This window comes from Vombatus ursinus, unplaced genomic scaffold (genome assembly GCF_900497805.2).
Source record: "Vombatus ursinus unplaced genomic scaffold, bare-nosed wombat genome assembly UNPS02014818.1, whole genome shotgun sequence".
Lineage (NCBI taxonomy): Eukaryota > Metazoa > Chordata > Mammalia > Diprotodontia > Vombatidae > Vombatus > Vombatus ursinus.
The window spans coordinates 10,075,345-10,090,512 of record NW_020954596.1 but is presented as its reverse complement, the minus strand read 5'-3'; the positions used below and the strand labels follow the sequence as shown (position 1 = coordinate 10,090,512).

The 15,168-nt window shown below is 35.6% G+C and overlaps 1 protein-coding gene across 4 annotated transcripts in view; it reads right to left on the bottom strand.

The window, feature by feature from the left end:
• The window catches only part of HTT (huntingtin), a 211,461-nt gene that overhangs the window by 35,101 nt on the left and 161,192 nt on the right, over positions 1 to 15,168 (bottom strand). For all 4 annotated transcript variants that reach the window (XM_027836315.1, XM_027836318.1, XM_027836316.1 and 1 more), the window contains 4 exons: positions 14,370 to 14,470; positions 12,325 to 12,479; positions 8,481 to 8,620; positions 6,759 to 6,841 (listed from right to left, as the gene is read on the bottom strand). In XM_027836315.1, the coding sequence (XP_027692116.1) occupies positions 6,759 to 6,841; positions 8,481 to 8,620; positions 12,325 to 12,479; positions 14,370 to 14,470 (479 nt within the window). The remainder of the gene's footprint in view (positions 1 to 6,758; positions 6,842 to 8,480; positions 8,621 to 12,324; positions 12,480 to 14,369; positions 14,471 to 15,168) is intronic.

Genomic DNA, 15,168 nt, shown 5'->3' with positions numbered 1-15,168 from the left:
ACGTGACCACAGATAGCTACTATGGGGATAGAGAAGATCTGGGTTCATACTCAAAAGAAGATAGTGAAGTTAAAAGTCACTCCTACTTTAAAGAAAAATGTCAAATGGTCACAAGTCCAAAAAAAGTTCTTAGAAGAGCTTAAAAGGACTTTAAAAATCAAATAAAAGAGGATGAAGAAAAATTAGGAAAAAAAAATAAGAGCAATCCAAAAAAATCAAGAAAGTTATGAAATAAAGTAAACCAAGTGGAAAAAGAGATCCAAAAACTTAAGGAAGGAAAAATCTCCTTAAAAATTACAAATGGGCAGGGAGAAGCTAATAACATTATAAGATACCAAGAAATAATAAAACAAAATCAAAAGAATGAAAAAAATAGAAGAGAATGTGAAATATCTTCTAATCAGGTTCTAGAAAAACAACTAATCTAGAGAACAGATTGAGGAGAGATGATATAAGAATTATTGGACTACATGAAAATTATGATAAAAAAAAGAGTCTAGATACGATATTAAAATAAATCATTAAGGAACACTGCTCTGAAGTTCCAGAACGAGAGGATAAAACAGAAATAAAAAAAAATCAATCAATTGCCAACTGAAAGAGGTCCCAAGATGAAAAAAATCTATAGGGACATCATAGCCAAGTTTCAAAGTTCCCAGGTTAAAAAGAAAATACTACAAATAACAAGAAAAAAACAATTTAAATATTGTGGAGCTACAACTGGGATAGCACAAGATCTAGCAGCTTTGACATTAAAAGACTGAAGGATTTGGAACATTGTATTTCGAAGAACAAAAGAGCTGGATCTACAACCAAGAATAACTTACCTAGCAAAGCTGAGTATAATCCTGAATGGGAAAAAAAAGGGACATTTAATGAACTGAAAGATTTTCAGGTATTTGTGATAAAAAGACCAGAACTCAGTAGAAAATCTGACATATAAGATCTGGGAGAAACTAGGTAAACATTAGAGACCAATTATAAGGGACTCAATAAGGTCAAACTGTTTACTTCTTACATGGGAAAATGTTCTCTGTACTCTTGAGAATGTTATCATTACTTAGGTAGTTTGAAACAGCACACATAGATAAAAGATTTGGGGCTGAGTATGATGGGATAATTGGGTAGGGAGAGATAAAATGGAGCAATTATCTCACACATGGCATGGATGGCAGAACTGTTACAGTGTGAGCAGGTAGGGATGGAGGGCTGGTAGTGCTGGGACCTTACTTTCATCAGAACTGGGTTAAAGAGGGAATAACATATATATCTAGAAGGGTTTAAAAGTTTTCTAAAATTTCAAAGAAATAGAGTGAGAGGACAGGACACAGGAGAGAATTTTATTTTTTTTTTTGGTTGGGCAATGGGGGTTAACTGACTTGCCCAGGGTCACACAGCTAGTAAGTGTTATGGATCTGAGGCAGGATTTGAACTCGGGTCCTCCTGAATCCAGGGCCGGTGCTCTATCCACTACGCCACCTACCTGCTCCCACTGCGCCACCTAGCTGCCCCTCAGGAGGGAATTTTAGAACAGGGTGTAGATCAAGAAGTAGGAGAATGGAGGGAGAGAATAAGGAAGGGATTCTTAGAGGGTTGAGTAAATTAAGGAATAGGAGGGTAAGGGGAGATGATAAGGGAGGGGCTCTTAAAAAGGGTTTGGATTAGGGAGGTTATGGTTAGAAGTAAATCTGATGTGTGAAGAGGGATAGGGTAAAAACAGAGAGTGAGAAAGATAATAGAGAGGTAAAAATAGGATGGAGGGAAATACACAATGAGTAATTATAACTCTGAATGTGAATGAGATGAACTCGCCCATAAAACAGAAATGGATAGCAGAATAGATTAAAAATCAGAATTCAACAATATGTTGTTTACAAGGAATACATTTTAAAAAAAGAGATATATACAGAGTTAAAATAAAGGGCTACAGCAGAATTTATTATGCTTCAGCTGAGGTAAAAAAAAAATACAGCTAGCAATCATGATCTTAGACAAAGTTATAGCTAAAATAGATTTACTTAAAAAATGATAAATGGGGAAACTACACTATGATAAAAGGTACCAGAGAAAATGAAGTAATATCAATAGTAAACCTACATGCACCAAATGATATAGCATCTAAAGTTTTAAAGGAAAAATTAAATGAATTATAGGTGGAAATAGATGGTAATGCTACAACAGTGGGGAACTTTAACTTTCCCCTCTCAGAACTAGATAAATCTAACCAAAAATAAATAAATAAGAAAGAAGCTAAGAAAGTGAATAGAATCTTAGATAAGCTAGATATAATATATATCTGGAGAGAACTGAATGGGAATAGAAATGAATATACCTTTTTCTCAGTGGCACATGATGCCTTTATAAAAATTAATCATATATTAGGACATAAAAATTTTAAAATTGGGAGAAAATTTTTATAGACAGTTTCTCAGATAAAAGTTCATATCTCAAATATATAAAGAACTTTGTCAAATTTATAAGAATAGGAGTCATTCCCCAACTGACAAATGGTCAAAGGATATAAACAGGAAGTTTTTTAATAAAGAAATCAAAGCTATATATAGTCACATAAAAATGCTTTAAATTACTATTGATTAGAGAAATGCAAATTGAAACAATACTGAGATATCCTTACACTTACGAGATTGACTAAAATGATAGAAGGGAGAAGTGACAAATACTGGAGGGAATGTGGAAAAATTGGGATACTAATTCACTGCGGCTGGAACTATGAACTGATTCAACCATTTTGAAGTACAATCTTGAATTATCCCCGAGTTATAAAACTATGTATAAAACCAGCAATACCACTAGTAGGTCTCTTTCCCAAGGTAATTAGGGGAAAAGGAAAAGAATTTATATGTTCTGACTATTATAGATATGTTTTGCATGACTACACATGTATAACCTATATTGAACTGCTTGCCTTCTCAATGAGGGGGGCTAGGGAGGGAAGAAGGGAGAGAATTTAGAACTCAAAGTTTTAAAAATGAATGTTAAAAATTGATTTTACATTTAACTGGGGGAAAACACAAATAAAATACTAAAATAAAAGAATTTATATGTTCTAAAATACTTATAGCAGCTCTCTTTGTGGTGGCAAAAAAATGGAAATTGGGAATTGGGGAATGGCTAAAGAAGTTGTATATGATTGTGACAGAATACTACTAGTGATGGTGATGAGCTGGCTGATTTTAAAAAAACATGGAAAAATTTACAAGAAATGATGAAGAGTGAAATGAGGAGAACCAAAACAATGTTGTATACAGCAATAGCAATATTGTCCGAAGAACAGCTTTGAATGACTAAGTCATTTTGATTATTATAAATATTCAAATTGACTCCAAAGGACCTATGAAGGAAGATGCTATCCACATGCAGAAAAGGAACTGATAAAGAGAACTATTTATAGTATGGTTTTATACACATATACACACACACACATTTTTGTTTCTAACAGTAGCCTTCTCTGGGTAGGGGAGGAAGAGAGGAAGGGAGGTAGAAAAAAAATGCTCAGCAGAGAATAAAAGAAAACTTAGAAGAAAGCACAGAAAAGCAGGATAGCTTTGAAAATGATGTGTAGTATTTATTACATAGTTTTCAAAAAACACAAAGGAAACTGTGAAATGGAAATTCATGGTTTTATAATGAATCTTATTTTTATGTTGTGCTGTGTACATGGAAATGTTCTTTTTTGTATTTAAGTTCAAAATGAATAAAAAGTTGAGAAAAAAAAAAGAACGTATATATTCCCTTCTTTCCTGACTCCACCTTACCTAGCACATAGTTATTGAGCACAAATTTATACAGGACTTTGTCAGCAAGGATTCATGGCTTTCTATGATAATGCTAGATAACAGAGGCTAAGGAAAAAAAAGGTTGGTGGATGTTGATCCTGGGTTGTTGTTGTTGAATCATTTCAGTTGTATCTGACTATTTGTGACCCCTCATTTGGGGTTTTCTTGGCAAAGATACTGGAGTGGCTTACCATTTCCTTCTCCAGCTCATTTTGCACATGGGAAACTAAGACAAACAGTGTTAAATGATTTGCCCTGGGTCACACTACTAGTAAATGTCTGAGGCCATTTTTGAACTTGTGAATTTTTTATCTCAAGGCCAGTGCTCTCTCCACTGTGCCACCTAGCTGATCTTGGGTTAGCAATCTGCACTATAAATGGCAAATCAAGAGGGAAAAGGATTCTACGGAGAAGGCATGACTGAAATAGCAGGCCACTAGGTCCAAACTGAACAGAGAATTAAGAGCAGGTAAGAGTTAACTGGGAGAGTAGGAATAGGTTAAATACTAGAAGTCAGGGTGAAAATTCAAAAGTTCAGAAGGAATGAGAGACTATAAACAGGAGAAAGTGGTTAGAAATGAATTTCAGAGTTCATAATTTTAGAGGTGGAACACTTCTCATTGATGATGATGGATACAAAATATGATTGTGCTGATGGGTGAGTCAGTCACTCAGCCAAATAAACATTTAATAGCCAGTCACTGTGCTAAGTGCTAATGATACAAAGGGAAGGAAAAAGACAGTCCCTGCCCTCAAGGAGCTTACAATCTAATGGGGGGGGACAACATGCAAACAATTTTGTGCCAACAAGCTATTAGATATATAGATAATAATTGACAGAGGGAAGTCACTAGCACTAAGAGAGATCAGGAAAGGCTTCCTGAGGAAGGTGGGATTCTAGCTGGACTTGAAGGAAGCCAAGAAGCAGCAATGAAGAGGGTGAATTTCAGGCATGGAGGAGCCTGTGACTTAGGCAGGTGACTAAGTAGAAAAAATCCTCCTCAAGTCCAGAGCCCTTTGTATTCTCCTTGTTTCAATACTACATAAACTGCCTGTTTTTCAGAGCTGATCGTGAAGACAGGAAGATCCAAGTTTACATCTCACCTCTGACACGTAACAGTTAGGTGCCCTGGGGAAGTCCTCAGCAACGCTCTAATTCCTTTTTTTTTTTCAGTGAGGCATTTGGGGTTAAATGACTTGCCCAGAGTCACACAGCTAGTAGGTGTCATGTGTCTGAAGTCGGATCTGAACTCAGGTCCTCCTAACTCCAGGTCTGGTATGGTATCCACTGTACCACTTAGCTGCCCCTAGCCCTCTAATTCTATGAGTTGCAGAAAAGGTATAAATTTTTCTCTGGGAGCTCCACAGACTAATGAGATCACATGTCTAATTCCTATCCCTAGGATTATTTAAACAAAAATCCTTTTCTTAGGCCTTTAACTTAAAAGGAAATAGTTCTAAATTTTAAAAATAAATGTTCTTAACAATTTAATTAATATTCAAGATGACAACCACTTATTAATGTGTCTATACTCAGAATTCCATGATGTCTAAAGTGTCTTCCAGCTCTTAATTCTAAGATCCTATTGTCTCTTAAAGCAATGGCCCATCAATGACCATACAAAAAATCTCCAGCAGGGGGAATCAAATGGTAAGCCCTGATAATTTTGTTTCCAGTAGATTCTCACCCAAAAATATAACCCACATACCAAATGAGCATTCCAGTTCCAAAGGCAAAGCTTCCTTCACTAGTTAGGAGGAAAACACTAAACCAGATATTTGAGTTTAAATTTGGAACTTGAAGGGACTGAAAAATGAACTAACCAACTCAACCTTCTCATTTTAACATTTTAAAAAAGTTTTATTGATTATGTCTCCTGTGCTTGATACCACAGGCAATTGCTAATTTAACCAGCTCATCCCTATCTCCAATAGAACTCACCCTTTTAACAAAGAAAAGAAGATAAATAAAACCAATGGGCAGAGTAACTTCATCTGTCAGCATATGCAACATTTGGCATCCACAGTCTGAAGTGCCAACCCCCACTCACTCTGGAGGAGAACTTTATAGATGAGGAAACTGAACTCCAGGCAGGATGGATGACTTACTTAAGATCACACAGCATGTAAAGAGCACAACAGGGGCACCTCCCAAGCATCCAAAGTTTGAGTCTAGTGCTCTCTGACTGCAATACTATTGTAGCAAAAAAGTCTTCTTCGAAATATTGCTATTTTTAAAAAATACTTTTAAAAAAACAACCAACATTTTAACTGTTAAAAGTCACCTGCTGGGGAATTAATAAACACTAAAATATAACTGATCCAAAAATAAATAATTTTTGAATTCCAGGTCAACATTTACTAGGGCCTCTGATATGCAGGACAGTAGTGGGCTCCACTTCCATCCCTGTTCTTGTTACTGTCCTTAGACCTTTATTGATTTTTCTTCCTTCAAGCCACCTGTGATATGGCAGCCAAAAAAGCTAATGAGACTTTCAGGATCCAGAGGAAAGCAGGACTCTCCCTTCTATGCAGGGCGCACCTCCCCTGGAGCACATGGCACAGTTTACAATGGAAGTGGAGAAGACACTGAACGCATCTGTCATCTAGAGCATGGTAGGGAGGGTATAGGGAGCAGAGGCTGCAGAAAAGGGACTGAGGTGGGCCTTAGAAGCCAGGTCATGGTTATCTAACAACATTCAACAAAAGAAGGAACCTGAGTAAGCATTCCAAGGCAGAAAGTCAAGGATGGGAGTTTAGGAGAGAAGGGGAATGTTGACAGCTATCTTGAAATATCTTAAGTAGAAGTGACATTAGGCAATCTGTTTAGGCCTAAAGGGTAGAACTAGGACCTCAGGATATAACTTACAGGAAGGAACTACCTATTATTATCATTATTACTTGGAGGGAAAAGAAAAAAGGAAAAAAAATACTGAATTTATGGTGCAGATGTCAACCAACCTGTCCTAGATGATAACTCATGTTCCCCATTTCTCGTTCAGTGTTGATCTGTAGCAGAAGTTTTTCATGGCTGATAAGAGTACCTAGAAAAAAAATTCATTATCCTCTTCTAACTTTTCTGCAGAACACATAACAAATTCAATCTGAAATAACATTTTAATATAATCATTCATATGTGTCAACCCACAATACTTAAAATTCTGATTATATACATTATGTGACTACATAGCTCCTCTCTTTTCTAGGGAGAGTATATAAATAGTCTATTTGATGAATCAGAGTCCTTTGAGATCTTTGATAACCATCAGATTATGAGAAAAATGGAGCCAGGACATGGAAAAGAATGAAGAAAAGCAATAATGATTTATTAATCTGCTCACTCCTTGGCACTCACAAAGGGCACTTGTTTCCCAAATCTGACGAGGAAAAGTCATTCTCAGTGATTTTGGCCAATATAGTTTAGCCCAGGGGTAGGGAACCTGTGGCCTCAGGGCCACCTGTGGACCTCTATGTCCTTGGATGCAGCCTTTTGACTGAGTCCAAGTTTTACAGAACAAATCCTTATATTAAAGGTATTTGTTCTGTGAAGTTTGGATTCAATCAAAGAACCACACTTAAGGATCTAGAGGGCCACATGTAGCCTGAGGGTGCAGGTTCCCCACACCTGGTCTAGCCTTTCCCTCTTCTCTCCCCTGTGTCTGACTCCAACTGGTATAAAAGGAGCCTGGCTGCTCCATCAGCAGTCCTTTAGGCTCTGATTCTCATCCTTGGGTTTACTTTTTCTTCTCTTACAGTAGCAAGCCAGCATATGTCAATCCAAGGTCATGCCCGGTCTATTACCCACCTCACTTTCTTTCCTTCTGCAACTGTAAAATATGAGAAATGATAATGGATAACCTATCTTACAGGAATCCTGTGAATACAGCACTTTGTAAACCTTAAGACATTATAGAAACGTAAGTTATTACTGTATGATTATTACGGAGTTAATCCAAATTAACAAAACTTTTTAACACACATTCTGTGTTCAAGGATATGCATATGTCACAGTAACTGGTCAGGGAACCATTTCATCTTAGTCACATGACATTCAAAGGATCCTGTGGGATGGAGACAGGGTTCAGTAGTCAAGAAGTTTGATCCATGAAGTGTTGTGAATAAGAATAACAGGCCTCCCTGGCCAGGTAGGTGTCCCATTAAAAGCATAAACGGTATACATGTATGTGTGTGTATTATGAATACATGTATATGTATATATGTGTGCATACACATACTAGGTATATGTACTCTGTATATTTTATATATGTGTGTATGTATATGTGTGTATATAGATCTCTCTCTACATATGTTGTACATGTATATATATAAATATATACATAGTATCCCACAGTTTTAAGCACCATACTGAGATTTTTGGAAAACCATGTGGGAGAGGGGTATCTGTGTATTCCCTATTTAACTACAGCAATCTCTGCAGAGCCAGATTTAAAGGATCACACAGCTAGTAAGTATCAAGTGTTGGAGGCCTAATTTGAACTCAGGTCCCCTCACTCCAGGGCTAGTGCTCTATCCATTGCGCCACCTAGCTGTGGGGTTCTTAAAGTTGATGTTTTTCAGTCACAGAGGAAAATGTTTTAGGTCTAAAACTTGCAAAAATTAAATAATATAGCTCATAAGTAATGACAGTGATCACATACAGAGACAGATTTGTTCCATGCATACCTGACATAGCTGGAGACAGAGATGGGACAGGATCCCAAGCCTGGTACAAGTGATGTGTGGGAATGTTGTCTCTCTTTGAAACCATCGCTTGAATTTCTTGCTCAACAATTCCCCTGATAACACTCAGTTTCCTCCCAAACCTAAAAGGTTTGTTAAGTACAAGGGTTAGTCAATATTTTGTTTCCCCTCAATACAACTCCTGAAAACACTAACTATGCAAAGTTTCTTGGATTCCCCTGCCCCTCCTTAGCTGCCTTCTCCCTCACCTTCCTAGCCAAAAGTGATTTCTTTCTTTGAATTTTCATAGAGCACTTCACTGGGATATTTCCTTTAAGTTCATCATGTTGTATTTCGTATTACTTCTTTGTGTACATGACTTATACCCCTTATTAGAATGTAAGTTCACTAAAGGACAATGTTATTTTTTATCTTTATATTCCCAGCAACTAACATGGTGTCTTATGCTTCATATCTATGTGTTAAATTAAAATGAAAAACAGTAGAACTTTCTCCATTATTTGGAGAAATAGAATATCTTAGAAATAGAAAATCTTAGCAACTTCTGATATCAACTTAACTCATGCAAGAATTAATGTTTATTGTTATTTATATTTTATATTAATGCTGCTTCTTTAAACACTAAGAACTTTTCCCATCCTGTTACCAGTCACTTTATAACATCCCATTCTTAGCCTTTGTCATGTGACAGAAACACCAATTATTCAAACATTTTACTTAAAATTATTATAGTATTATCCCTACAACATCCCATTTGAGAAAGTTCAGAAAGTAAAATCCCTATTTCAACATCATAGGATTTTAAGTACTCTTAATGGCAGGCAAACACTGGAGATAATGGGGTTAAATGGAGAAGGGGGAAGACAGAAGTAGAATGGGGAAAATTTTCTCACATGAAAGAGGAGCACAAGAAAGAGCTTTTATAGTCAAATGGGAAAATGGGATAGCAGGCAATGCTTTAACCTCACTCTCACTGGAACTGGCTCAAAGAGGGAAACAGACAGATAGAGAAATCTATCTTGCACAATAAAACTAGGAGGGGGTAGGGGATAAGAGATATGGAGGGGAAGGGAAGACAGAAGGGAGAGCAGCTTAAGGGAAGCAGTGGTTAGAAGCAAAACAGATTTTGAGGAGGGATGGGATAAAAAGAGAGTGATAAATATAAACAGAAGAAAATAAGATAGAAGGAAATACAGTGAGTAAACATAACTGTGAAATGTGAATGGGATGAGCCCACCCATAAATGGAAGGGGACAGCAGATTAGATTAGAAACCAGAATCCAATAATATTCTGTTTACAGGAGATACACTTGAAACATAAAAGACACAGAGTTTAAAATAAAGGTTTGGAGCAGAATATGTTATGATTCAGCTAAAATAAAAAACACAATCATGATCTCACACAAAGCAAGAGCAAAAACAGACCCAATTAAAAGAGATAAGCATAGAAACTATATTTTGTTAAAAGGTACCATAGACAATGAAATAATATCAAAAAAATGTTTACAGAAAGTTTCTCTGATAAAGGGATATATATATCAAACATATAAAAATTATTATATTATTATAATTGGTATATATCAAATATACAAATAATACAAAGGGATATAGATATACATATATCAAATACATAGGGAACTGAATCAAATTTATAAAAATGACAGCCATTTCCCAATTGATAAATGGTCAAAGGATATGAACAGGCAGTTTTCAGAGAAAAAAAAATCAAAGTTAACTATAGTCATATGAAAAAATCACTTTGTTACCACTACTGATTAGAGAAATGCAAATTAAAACAATTCTGAGGTACCACTTCACACCTATCAGAAATGACATGCTAGAGGGCATGAGGGAAAATAGGTCAACTAATAAATTGTCGGCTGAGCTGTAAACTGGTCCAAGCATTCTGGAGAGCAATTTAGAACTATGACCAAAAGGCTAGAAAACTGTGCATAAACTTTGACTCTGCAATAACAGTGCTGGGTCTGCACTCCAAAGAGATCAAAGAAAAAGGAAAAGGTATGTACAAAAATGTTTATGGCAGCTTTTTTTGTGATAACAAAGAACTGGAAATTGAAGAGATGCTCCTCAATCAATCAAATGATGAACAAGTTGTGGCATATAATTGCGAAGAAGTACTATTGTGCTATAAAGAAATGAAGAGGGGAGTGGTTTCAGAAAAAAACATGGCAAGATCTATAGGAACTGATGAAAAGTAAAGTAAGAAGAACTGGGAGGGGCAGCGAGGTGGCACATTACATAGAGCTTTGACCTTGGAGTCAGGAGGATCTGAGTTCAAATTTGGCCTCAGACACTTGACACTTACTAGCTATGTGTCCTTGGGCAAGTCACTTAACCCTGATTGCCTCACCAAAAAGCAAAACAAAAAAACAAACGAACAAAAACCTGGGAGATCATTGTGCACAGTAACAGTAATATTGTAATGATGAACAACTGTGAAAGCCTTGGCTATCTGAGCAATACAGTGATCCAAGTCAATTCCAAAGGACTCAGGATGAAAAAACGCTATCCACCTCTGGAGAGAGAACTGATGAACTTTAAGTGCAAACTGAAGTATAATTTTCTTGCTTTGTTTTATGTGATATGGTTTATATGGAAATGTTTTTACATGATTTCACATGTACAACTGATATCATTTTGCTTGCCATCTCAGTGGGTGGGTGACAGAGTGGGAGGGAGGGAGAGAATCTTGAACTCAAAATTTAAAGAGTGTTAAAAATAAATAACAAAATTTGAAAACTTTTTTAGGAATCATAAAAAGGAAAAATGGAGCTATCCATATAAAAATATTTATAGCTACATTATTTGTAAGAGCAAGTAACTGGGGGGAAAAACTTTATTCCCCAACAACTATAGAACGGCTGAATAAACTATGGTAAATAAATGTAATGGAATATCACGGAACCATTTTTTTTAAAAAGATAAATATAAAGAAAATAAGGAAACAAAGAAGACCTATATTAGGTAATGCAAAGAGAAATCATCAAAACCAGTATTCATGCAGCAAAACAGCATAATATTGACAACTATTTTTAAATAAGAAAAGAAAAAGAATGAAAGAAGAAAAGCAGGCTAATGATGGCAGAACTAAGAAGGGAAAACAGAAAGCATTTGCTCTTTTTGCTTGTTTATTAATTAATTTGGTTCTGTTTATTTGTGTACGTGTCTTGTCTCCCTTATGAATATAAGTTCCCTTAGGATGGAGACAATGCTGTTTTTCAATCTTTTTACCATGTTTGGTGCTGGAGATTCAAAGTATATGCTAAAAGTTTGGGGTAATGTTTTGCCTCATGTTTAGTCCACTTATTTTTTGCAGACCAACATTATTAAGTTTACATTATATTTATTAAGTTTATAATTTAAAAAAAGAAAAAAGACACCTAGACCTTTAATATCATTAAATATAAACAGTAAAAATTCACATTTATAAAGTTTTTTCAGGTTTAGAAATGCCTTTCCCACAATAACCCTGTAAAGTACATATCATCTCCATTTTAAAGATAAGGAAGCTGAGGTTCAGAGAAGTTATGAGACCTGCTCATGATCACAGGACCATAAACACAGGAGGCTTCGAGGTGAAAGAACAACATGGCCAGACTGCCCTCTCCAGTTCTGCTCTTTATCACCTGTGTCACTCCAGGTAAACTCTTTAAACAACTCTGCAGTCAGGTGAGGAGGCTGACCCAGGTGATCTTTACGGTCCCACTTCTGTTCCAGTTCCCAGTCCTAGGACCAGATGACTACAGCACTATTTCAACCACTCTGCATGGCCTTACCTCTCACCTGCTCCATGAGCTTTAAGTACCTTGTATCCAGAGCTTTAAGGGCTTTGTTCCGGGGCTGTTGCTCCAAGCAGCTCACTGCTGGATTGCCTGCGACAGGAAGGGTCATTGCACTTAGCACCAAGGAAGTGATGGCTTGTACTGCAAGAACATTGATCTGGGTCCTCTCAGTATCTTCCTGTAAAAGGAAGGAGTCTATCTTACGAATGAACACAAAGGAGAAACTAAGACCAATTAATGATGCTGGCCCTACAAACAAGAAGATCAAGGGATTCTGGGATCCAACTACAATGATAAGAGTTGGAACACTAGTTGTCTTTTCAACGTTTTGGTCTCAGGACTCTTCACTTGTTTGGGGACTTCCAAAAAGAACGTTTGTTTATGTGGGTATTATCTATTGATAGTTACCATATAGAAATTAAAACAGTATTATTATGAAGAGTTTTTACTTTGTGAACCCTTTAAAAGGATCTTAGAGCCCCCTAGTGGTCCTTGAACTACACTTAGAAGAAAAGTACAGTCTCTTGTAGTATACTGTGAAAGTATACAATTTCCCAAGATGGCCATTATTTCTATTTTGTCCATGTAAATTAACCATGACATCCCAGTTAAGCATTCATTCATATACAACTATCTACAACCCTATTTAGCAACTGTCTATATTCTTTAGAGCAAGAATTGCTCAATTATGACAAAATTTAAAATAATCTTTATAGGAACTATCCCCTCAATTCTATCAATGCTCTTGTTGAATTTCTCTATGTCCAATTATGACCCTATTTTGCTAAAATCAGAGATGTCAGGATAGGCTTATATATATGTCTATATTCTCAAATATTGTATTTTTTCACCTTTAATCATAACTAAGTTTCTCCATTTTAATACCTTTTTCTTTGCCTGACTACAGTTTCTAAGACTCAAAATACTGTGATCTCTGGTAATGTTATTCCTCTGCTCAAAACCTTTCAGTAATTCCTAACTGCCTACCAAACAATCATGACTGCTTAGCCTGATGTTTAGGGCCATTCATAATAAAGCAACACTCATCCTTTTCAGGAATTTTTCATACCATTTTCTTGCATATAATCAATACTCCAACTCATTGACTTTCCTGTGTGTAACTGGTATTACCAACTTCTCAGCCTTTGTTGAAGCTGTTCCCCATGCCTCCTCATCCCTCCATTATAACTTAACCAAAATCCTATCCAATCTTTAAAATCTACCCTTAAAGACCTCACTCAAAGGCCATTTTCTTCATGCATCATTTCCTTAATCCCCAGGTCAAAAAAGACCTTTCCTTCCTCAAACTCTGAAAACACTATTTGTACTTTTCTCAGGTACTTCATGCATTCTTATTGGTAGTACATATAATAGTCTTTGTATATGTCACATCCCCATATAGATTATATGCTCAATGAAGGCAGAGACTGTCTTATACAAATGTCTACATGCCTTCTAAAACACCAAATACAAGGCACTGCATATAAAAGGTGCTTAAAAATGTTGAATTTCATTAACATAGTTAGGAAGTTTAATAAGCTCTCAAAAATGACTCATGAAAAGTAAACCATAAAAGTATTTCCATAACTTTTTTCTAACAGATTGTCATCATCATAATAACCTCTACACAATTCTCATTTTGACCAATACACAAAACTCAGAGACATTTGAACTTTCAGAATAATATCAACATCTTGATAATTTCCATAATTTCCATATTTTAAAATCTTTAATTTCAGTGGTACTATATGAAGAATGAATAGGATTGTTAATTTCTCTCTAATCAACACATTTAGAATATGAATGAAGAAATTATCTGGTCATCTTAGAAACTGGGTAATGTCAACAGAAATAAAGATTTATAACTCCTGCTACTGATTATTAAAGCATTTATAGGTTTTGAATATTTATCAAACTTTAACTTAAAAATGAACTCTTCTTATTAGCTATATGACCCACCCCAGTTGCCTAGCCAAAAAAACAAAAACAAAAACAAAAACAAAAAAAAACAGGAACTCAAGTCACAAATCATATTTATGCAACTGATGCAGTCTATTTGCAGCCTTACTTCCTGCTGACTTTCTTCTTGATCCATCACAATAGGCTGAGTTACAAGGACACCAAGGAGGGTAGCCCAGGTTTCTTCAAACTGAGTACGACTTGTCCATCCTAGAATAGTAAAATATTAAAAGCAAAATTTTATCCAACTAGGAAACTCAAGCTAAACTAGCTAACTCTTATTGAAGGAATGTTCAGGTTTCACACTCAAAAAGGAATATTATGAGAAAAAAGCAATAGTATTTAATTGAAAGAACACTGGACTTAGGGTTAGGAGCCTAGTGTTCTAGGCTTAATTGTATCAGTTATTAGTCATGTGACCTCAGAAAAATAATTTAATCTCTCTGGGCCTGAGTTTCTTCATCTGTAAAATGAGGGCTTCGGAAAAGAGGAACTTTGAGATCTCTTTGAACTCTAAATCATATGATTCTTATCAGAAGAATATTGAGTCCCATAACTCAAAAGTTGAACAGAAGGAACTTAAAGAATACTGACAAAAACAATTCAAGAAAATGAAAATTATGTGGAAAGGTTAAAGAAACAAAAGATTATACCAACCATTCAATCAGCAAGTATTTATTTTTATTTTGGGCTTTTTCCCCACTTAATAATATTTTATTTTTTTCCAATTACATGTAAAGATAGTTTTTAACATTCATTTTTATAAGATTTTGAGTTCTAAATTTTTCTTCCTCCCTTAGTCAACAAATATTTATCAAGCACCTATTATGTGTTAAGTATTATGCTAGGTGTTGGGGATATAAGAAAAAAGAAAAGGATAATCTCTACCTGTAAGAAACCATTTAATA